Source organism: Volvox carteri (assembly GCF_000143455.1).
Source record: "Volvox carteri f. nagariensis unplaced genomic scaffold VOLCAscaffold_18, whole genome shotgun sequence".
Lineage (NCBI taxonomy): Eukaryota > Viridiplantae > Chlorophyta > Chlorophyceae > Chlamydomonadales > Volvocaceae > Volvox > Volvox carteri.
Window position 1 is genome coordinate 1,808,499 of NW_003307561.1, and position 8,387 is coordinate 1,816,885.

General features: G+C 56.5%; 2 protein-coding genes across 2 annotated transcripts in view; both read right to left on the bottom strand.

Annotated features, from left to right (window-relative positions):
• Positions 1-1,742: 1,742 nt before the first annotated feature.
• Positions 1,743-5,405, bottom strand: VOLCADRAFT_90896 (uncharacterized protein; the record flags this gene model as incomplete). The annotated part of the gene is made up of 4 exons (XM_002950430.1): positions 1,743-1,949; positions 2,470-2,506; positions 4,863-4,943; positions 5,284-5,405. 4 exons carry the CDS (start codon positions 5,403-5,405, stop codon positions 1,743-1,745), a joined length of 447 nt encoding a protein of 148 aa, XP_002950476.1.
• A 1,391-nt stretch (positions 5,406-6,796) lies between these two features.
• The window catches only part of VOLCADRAFT_90897 (uncharacterized protein), a gene marked incomplete at both ends in the record, with an annotated part of 13,325 nt that continues 11,734 nt past the window's right edge, over positions 6,797-8,387 (bottom strand). Inside the window, 4 exons of the mRNA XM_002950431.1 lie at positions 6,797-6,871; positions 7,251-7,346; positions 7,746-7,784; positions 8,057-8,229. Of these exons, the coding sequence (XP_002950477.1) occupies positions 6,797-6,871; positions 7,251-7,346; positions 7,746-7,784; positions 8,057-8,229 (383 nt within the window). The remainder of the gene's footprint in view (positions 6,872-7,250; positions 7,347-7,745; positions 7,785-8,056; positions 8,230-8,387) is intronic.

Consider the following 8,387-nt stretch of genomic DNA (forward strand, 5'->3'; position numbering starts at 1 on the left):
GCGGTCATGGACGATGGTGTAGATGCTGGGGTTGGGGGCCAGGCTGGCGTTGGCATGCATGCCGTCTTGGGGTAGGGTCGTAGTGGTGTGCTCGTGCTGCTCCCATGCTAAGAGCATGTTGCTGGTATCGGAGGCCGCTGTTTGTTGCGTGTGCTGCTGGACAGCATTGATGAACGTGCGGACATGAATGGGGAAGGTGCGCATGTCCTGGCCGGGCTTGATTGCCGCGGCGGTGAGCATGCCGTTGGTCCATACCGTCAGTTTGTATTGCGGATTGGTGCCGTTGACTTTGGCACCGAAGACGTACAATGGGATGCTGTTGCTGCCGGCATCGCTGATTAGCTGGCAATAGGCCGGCGGGGTAGTTTGATCATATGTAAGTTCGACTTCTCCAACTCGGATATCATGTACGTCGGCACAAGCCAAGTACGCACTGATTTTCTGGTATGGCCCACTGCTGAAGGGTTCACCAAATGGCAACACGAGGAGCACGCTGCCGTCATTGGGATAGCTGAGCTCATTCACTGGTGGGTTGACATACGGATTTAGAGCCGGGAATCGCAGGCGGGCTGTAAGGATACTCCACATATGTCTGGCTGGAGTAGGCTTAATCTCGCTTTTGCTAGTGGTTTTGAAGGTGTTTACTAGAACCCCTGCGAAGCGATTGCTTACACTGGCTGGTAGACTGGCTGATTGTACGTGTGTGATGTCTACCACGACTCCAAAGCATTTGTTAGCTTGGAGGCTGGCCAGGATGGAACTGTCAATTTGGATGAGTACGATTCCGTTCGTTGTTGGCCCGCCGACGATGGTTGCGCATATACGACATATAATGTGGCACATCATGTGCCAATGGATGGCAATGGTCAACATGGTATAATAAGATTTTCTTTCACTCGAAGCTTACATTTCTTGACACGACCTAGGTTTGAACTGGAGATCTCCTGTGTGAGTGACAGATGTGATAACCAACTACACCATCATGTCCAAGATGTCTAGAAACCGAAAATTAAAAAAAACATTTTTACATAATCCACCCTAAGACGAAGAAAGAGGTGGGAATCGCCTGAATCCCGGGCATATATAGGGGTTCTGACATCCGTTGCCTAGAACCTACACGTACCATCATGTACCAACGAAGTGGGTTACTGAATTATACAATCCGTAACTCAGGGTTCCATATGTTTGGGTCTTGAGCTACAAGGCCAACACTGTGGTGGCCCATACAGTTCACATTCCAGAGCGTCATGTTCTGCTGTCTCGTGCCCCATGCTCCGTGGTGTTGAGCCCCAGGATACCCGTAGGGCTGCTGAGCCGTACAGTCCAGGCTTGCCAGGGAGTGGGACAAGTTCCATCACCGAGCAGGGCAGTTCTGGAATGTGTAGCCCTCAAAAAACATAGAATTAAAACATAGGAAGCTGGCGCTCTGATATGAAGCAAGCCGATTTCCCAATGAGATGAAACATCAGACCAGACCAGGCCGAACCCCACACTCTGTGCTCCTGAGCCCCCCACTCCATCATCTGGCCCCTGTTCTTGTAATGGTTGTGGCGAATGCATGTTCTGCATAAGGGAGTGTCATGGTCCACTGTGTCCAACCCCACGGTTGGTGGTGTTGAGACCCAGGATACCATGGGCAGTGCAGTCCCGAGCCCCACACTCGTGCGCCCCCTGCTCTGCACTCATGAGCCCCTCACTTCACGCTTCTAAGTCCCATGCTCTGTGCTCCTGAGCCCCACACTTCATGCTGCCAAGCTCCACCCTCCATGCTCCCAAAGTCCATGCTCTGCACTGCCTAGCCCCATGCTCCACGTTCCTGAGACATTGGTAGGGTTGATGGCGTTGATCCAGTCCATGAGCACCTCTATGTTGATGTCAGGTGGGGGAGCCTCTTGGTTGACGGGCTGGGGAAGGTGCAGGTAGTTGGAGTGAATACGATCTGCAATGTGCTGCAGGCAGGCATTGAACACTGTGTTGGGTTGTGGGTGAGGAGGCTGCAGGGAGAACCCCATTCATGTGTGTGGCAGCTGGGTAGCTGCTGAGTTACCAGGCAGACACTGGAGCAGATGGTTTACTGCAGCATCAGACTGCTCACTGTCAGTGCTGGTGCTGCTGTCCACTTGTGCTCACGGCAGCTGCCTGCTACGCTTCCGCCGCCTTGCTTCTGCCGCCTCTTCAATCGAAAGCAGCAGTGCCAGCAGGTCACGGCTCATGTGAGCACTGTCTCACAACACCCATGCCCCCTCCATATACAATGGCAGCGGGCAGGCTGGCCCAGCGAGGGTGAAGCGGGTGCATGGCCGCAAGCAGTCCTTCGCAAGCAGTCCTTCTCGGTGTGCGTGCTGTGCTGGGCTTTCGAACAGTGGTTGGAGGAGGCGAACATGAGACGCCTTGGTGTGGTGTGTGAGCAGGATGTATACGGATGCATGCGCCAGGCCCCTGGGAGGCTGCTGCAGATCGATGACCCACGGGTCGGATCCGAAGCTCTAGCCTTGCGCATAGTAATCTGAGGAGACAGACGGAGTAATATCACTCAGAGAAGAGCAAAGGGGTAGGGGCTACTGAAAGAACAACAAAGCATGGTGTCTGGTGTCCGGATTTGTTGGAAGCAAGATCGGTCTGGCTGTTCAAATGCATCTTCAGACTATGCTCACCGGACAGAGCTGCCGATCTAATATAGCCCTAACAGGTGCCATAGGTTGGTTGTTCGTTTCAATAACTGCATTTGCGCTGCAAGTCGTTCCTTGCGTGGCAGTGCCAAGGCAGGGCTTTCTCGGGTAATAATTGAGACCCCGTCTGGCGGGACAGCAAAACACTCGTCCACTAGGGGACTACACCGCTACACCGCGGCATCCATCCTGTAGCGCTTTGGACGGCAATCGTCACCTCAGGCCTCACCTCACCTCAGCCCAACACCCTCGCCACCCACATTCGATCAATAGCGTAACAGCGGATCCCTCCAGACAACAGGTGCTGGGGCCCACACCCCAACATGATATTGACCAGCAAAGACCGACAAAGTATCAAGGAAAGCCCCTGTTATCACGGCCCTAAGATGCTCCCCTGTACCGCACACCTACATTTCCCTACCTGGCCATTTCGATTGCAGTTGTGGAGGTTTCCAACAGCCTCCTTGTTATCCTGCCCCGAATGCGTGTCATTCTTCCCTTTTCCCCCACATAACAAACTGTTGTGAATGCCCCCTGGTGGGTGGGTGGTAACGGGTCACCACCATTGGCAGCTACCTATGATGGGGCATTTGTCGCCGTCGTCAGGAAGTTGTTGGCAGCAATCTGAGCTTCACCAACCCAGGTCTTTGTTGTACGTGCTTTATGTCATTCGTACAGGAACAGTGCCATCTCGGAGCCATGCATGTTTGACCAGACACAAGGTGAGATCAGATAGTAGGAGGAGGGCACCCCCCCCCGGGTACATTTGGGGTCCGATTGGGGACATCGGGGTTTTCGCACAGGGCGGTGTTTAAACCGCGCCCTACAAGTCCAAGGCCGCACCACCAACGGGTCGGGAGTGGGAGGCAGTATACTGCCTCCAAATGTTCCTGTTACTGCTACTGCAATTTCCGTGAGCTTGTACTTCACTCGGCGCCACAGCCGCAGCAGCAATGTCTGAGGTTCTAGCACCATCCCTATCCATCGCGCCACGGCTTTTCTCTTTCCTTTGGACAGCCAGCTCAGACAGGGCCCCTTCGTTCCAAGTCAAATGAATAATGCGATCCATTCCCTTTGCGTCGCGTGATGTAACATGGGACAACATACCGGGGGGAAGAGGAGGGATTGCCCGACGGATTGGGTTCGTTCGAACCGTCTTTTTGTTATCACTATTTTCTTCCCTGCGCGTTGATTGCTCCCAGTATATATTCTAATCGTTTTTTGTTTCCAAAATAAGAGCGTGGTCTCGGCCAGAATCTTGTCTGCTGCACACTGTTGTTCTATTGCCAGGTTTGACGTGCACAGTTCAGTTCAATTCAGGTCAGGTCAGCCTCCGGCGGGCCCGGCAAACGCAACCCTGACAACCACACCTGCAACAACAAACTTTCCAATAATAACACACCAGAGCAACAGAGTAAGAAAACTCCAGTCGAAGCCGTTAGAAGCCAAGAGACGAGAAGGGAAGGGACGGGACGGGTCCCGCAATTTTGCGGTTTCGCCTCATCCGTTTCTCTGCTTGCATCGGTAAATAGGTTTTGCGACGTAAGGTAATATAACAATAACTACTTCCACATACTTGCGATATCTCTTTGGTGTGATATCTCTTTGGTGCACTTTGCTCGCGACACGCAACGACGTGTGGGCGGCGGACGCAGCACTGACCCGTGGGTCATGGATCGCGCGAAAGGCGTGTTACGGGGGCGGGGAGCCGCAACTGTTTCCCGATATAGTTGCGACCTGTTGCCACATGTATGTATGTACATACACACAAAGATACGTACTCGTAATTATTCACAACGACACATGCACGCTTGCAGGACTTCAATTCTGATATACATACTCCGCCATGCAGCGCAACCTGGGCGAGCAAGCACCACCTCCCCCACAGCCGCCACCATCATCGCCACAGCAGCAGTTCCAGCAAGCCATCCCGCCAGACGCCTACCCCCCCTATCCTCAATACCCAGCCGTGTCGGCAGCGGAGGCGGCAGAGGCAGGACACGCGACCGCGGCGGGTGGCTACCCCGCGCCTGGCGGACCTAGCACCTACCCTGCCATACCACAGGCTGGGGGGTTGTACGACAGCCCCGGCACAACTCCGGGCCTGCCGTAACACCACAACCTCAGCAGCATTACACACAGGACCAACCTCCTGCAGTTGGTATTCCCGTACTCGGCAGCGGCGCCTCCTACCTGTACCAGCACCCCGTTTGGGGCTCAGATGACGACACGCGGGATGGGCGGTTCGCGTGCTGCGGCTGGAGCATGTTCGTGCTGGGTAGGTGGGTGAGTGGGAGGGGGGTTGTGAGGTAGAGGGGGGGGCGGGGGGGCCCCGCCAGGGGATTTGGGGGGGCGGAAGGGGAGGGGGGAAAGAGTGGTGGAGGGCCTTTGTGTGTGGGGGCCTTTGTCAGTGGTAAGGGTGAGTGGTAAGGGCACATATTTGTGGATGGCTTCGGTTGTGAAAAGGAGCCTAAAAGGGTATATCTGTGCGTGGGGGGGAAAGGTAATGGAGGTTTGCCGGCGGGCCAGAGTCAAGGGAGGGGACGTAAACCGTGCCAGCAGCGGTTTCCGCTTCAGCAGCTTCCGTTGAGCACACATGAACCCAACCACGCACATCGCAGGCTTCTTCATGCCGATTTTCTGGTTGATCGCCGTACTGCTGCCCTGCTGCCTGCCGGGCCGCCACGTCAGATGGGCCGCCACCGCCAGCTTCCTAGCTTCCCTGTTGTACGTCATAATTGGAATTGTGATGGGCATTGTGGGCCATGCGATGATGCGGTCCTAGCCGTTATTATATCGAGTACGACCATAATACCCGTCATGGTAATCGTCCCACATAGGTTGGGGAGGCTGGTTATTGGTGGTTTCTGACTATGTCTGTCATACGCCTACATTTGCCCTGTAATGACCCATGGGTCACCCGTGGCGGCATGAAGGCCCCAAAAAATCGCAATCATGAGGCTCGTACTGGTTCTCTAATAATATGTGGCAGCAGGTGTGCCTTTGTGGCCGGTGTGGCCTGGTGAGAGTGTGTCAGTAAGGGCCCTATAGGCGGTCGTTTGGAAAGGGGCCCTGAACGGTGAGTGAGAACGGCCCCAAGAGATAAGGAGTTGGAGTTGACGGCGGGGCGATTAGCACATATAGGCCACACTGAGAAGAACGACGACAACAGCGAAGACGACGACATGCTTTTCTATAATTGCTTTTCTTGTCCTGCCCCAGGTGGCTGAAATGACATGTTGCATTTCTCAGATCCTGAACCAGATTTGGACAGAGGGCGGAACCTCGCAACAATAGGAACAAAATAAAACTTCTCCCGGGCCAAAGCGAGTGGCCCTGCGGCTCCTTCTTGACTCCACGGCGAGTGAACGGCCGCATACAGTTAACAGATACTCGAAACGCCGATACGGATACGACCGCATTTTGAGCTTTGTTCTGACTTCAAACCCCCAAACCCCCAAATACATACATCCACACTTTCAGCTCGGTTTTGCCTCACCACCCACCTCCACCTCAACACCTCATTTTCTACCCGGGGCGTCCGCCCGCGTGCAAGGAAATTGTAACCCCTTTCCCCGCCCCTCCCACCACCACCACCACCACCACCACCACCACCGACACACACACAAAGGAACCAGTATGAGGCGGGGGGTTAAGAGTGGCGGTGAGCCCCTCCTGCCTTCCCTCCGCCTACCCACCCGCCACTTCTTCTCCCCGACTAATCTCCCAACCCCCTCTGCCTGCCTAATATTTTTTGTCCTCCTCAGCCGAACTGTCACGCGCGCGCACACACACACAAGGAAACACAGTACGCTTCCTGCCCTGATACCCCAGCACCGGCGACTTTCCCCCGGCGGCGACCTGCATCATCCTGAACCGCCATCAGAACGTCCTTCTCCCAAATGTATGTCCGTATATATATGACCTATGAGGAGCAGGCCCGACGAACACGCCCCTCGTCCCGCCCTGGCCCCACTCCTCCACCTTCCCTCCCTCTCCTGCTCCACTCCCGCCCCCAAAACCCACACACCACACCCGCCACCACCGGCACCGGACACCGGCAGTTCATTTCCCACTTTCTCGCGTATGGTTTCACCCCACCGCCTCCCTCTCCTCCACCTCCACATTCACCTCGACCCCACTGTGGGCAGTACTCCGGTTCGGGAGATGTCCCTCTTGGCCTCAGACTTCTTGCGGCGAGCCTGAGGGTCCGCCGTTGCGGGTGTGCGTGTACGTATGTTGAGGACACATGCAGGGGGGGGAGAAGGCGGGGGGGGGGCATTTGGGTGAGGGAGAGAGCTGCAGGGAGGTCCGTATGTGGGGTAAGACAAACCACGAACGGGATAAGCTGAGATGGGTTGGGAGATCTCTTCCACCCGGCCGAGGTGCCCCAAAGTCGACCCCAAGGTGGGGCCCCCCTCGAGTGCAGCAGGCGCCGTCAATGCAGGGATAGGCACCACGTCCTCGTTTGCCCCTTTCCCCTCCCCCCCCCCCACACGCCCGTCCCTCAACCCGTGCGTCCTCATTCCAACACCACAAACCCCTTTCTTTCCCCCTCCCCCCGCATGTTCTCCTCCCCACCTCCTCCTGCCGCCTCTTCTCGTGAGCCAGGTTGGCGAGTCGGCGCCGCGAGTTGCCCTCAACGTCGTCCCAGTCCAGCTGAAAGGCAGACTCGGCCTAGTCGGTTAGGAATGACAGTTGGGGAGGCGGTCGGGCGGTTAGGACTGCAGATTGGATGCTGCGGGTGGAATCGCCATTCCCTCGTCCAACAATACCGTCGGTGGGGGTTAGAAGGGAGCATCAGAGGAAGGTGTGTGTGTTGGGGGAGCAGGGGAATTCACATGACAAAGGACATTTAGATGGATCCATTGCCGATGTCCGAAGAAGGGTATAAATTGCCCATCCAACCCATCGCCAACTGAATCACAGACAACCACATCCATCCCCCCATCGGTGCCCAAAGCTCCTCCTCTCACCGCACACCCCACCCCACCCCACCCCACCCCGCACCCCACCCCGCACCCCACCCCGCACCCCACCCCGCACCCCACCGCACCCCACCCCACCCCACCCCACCTGCACGGACGCCCAGTCCTCAAACGTGCTAACAAGGACCTGGAGGGGGCGGGGGGAGGGGGGGAGGAGCGAGGGAATAAAACGCAAGTGCCAAATAAACAACAGCCGCCGTACAAAGTCTCGGATGGAAAGGGGAGTGGGGAAAAGGGGAGGGGGCTTACCGATAGGTCCAGGAGAGCGGCAGGAACACGAGAGGGAGAGGGAGGGGCGCGGAGGGAAAGGGGAGAACTAAAACCTTCCCCAAGGACACACACACACACACACAAACGCTCTCTCTCTCTCTCTCTCACGCCCACCAGTTTCCGACCCACCTCCACTTTTCCGTTGGGCAGGTAGTTGGTGCACAGCGCTCTGAGCACTGCGGGGTCCGCCCTCTTCTTCTCCGGCGACCCCACCACCAGCCCGTGCACCCGCAGTCCCAGACCCTCCTTAGCGCCGGCTAGCTTGCGCATGATGGCAGGGGCGGGCTGCCGGAGCTCGCCGTCTGAGGGTGAAGACGGTCGAGGGGGGGAAAGAGGGTGTGGGGGGTGAACGGGTGATGGGAAAAGTGGAGGGAAATGGGTTTATAGCAACCTGCATTACCAACCATTACAGGGTTACAAAAAGNCGCCTGACCACCAGCACCACCGCCACCACTGCGAA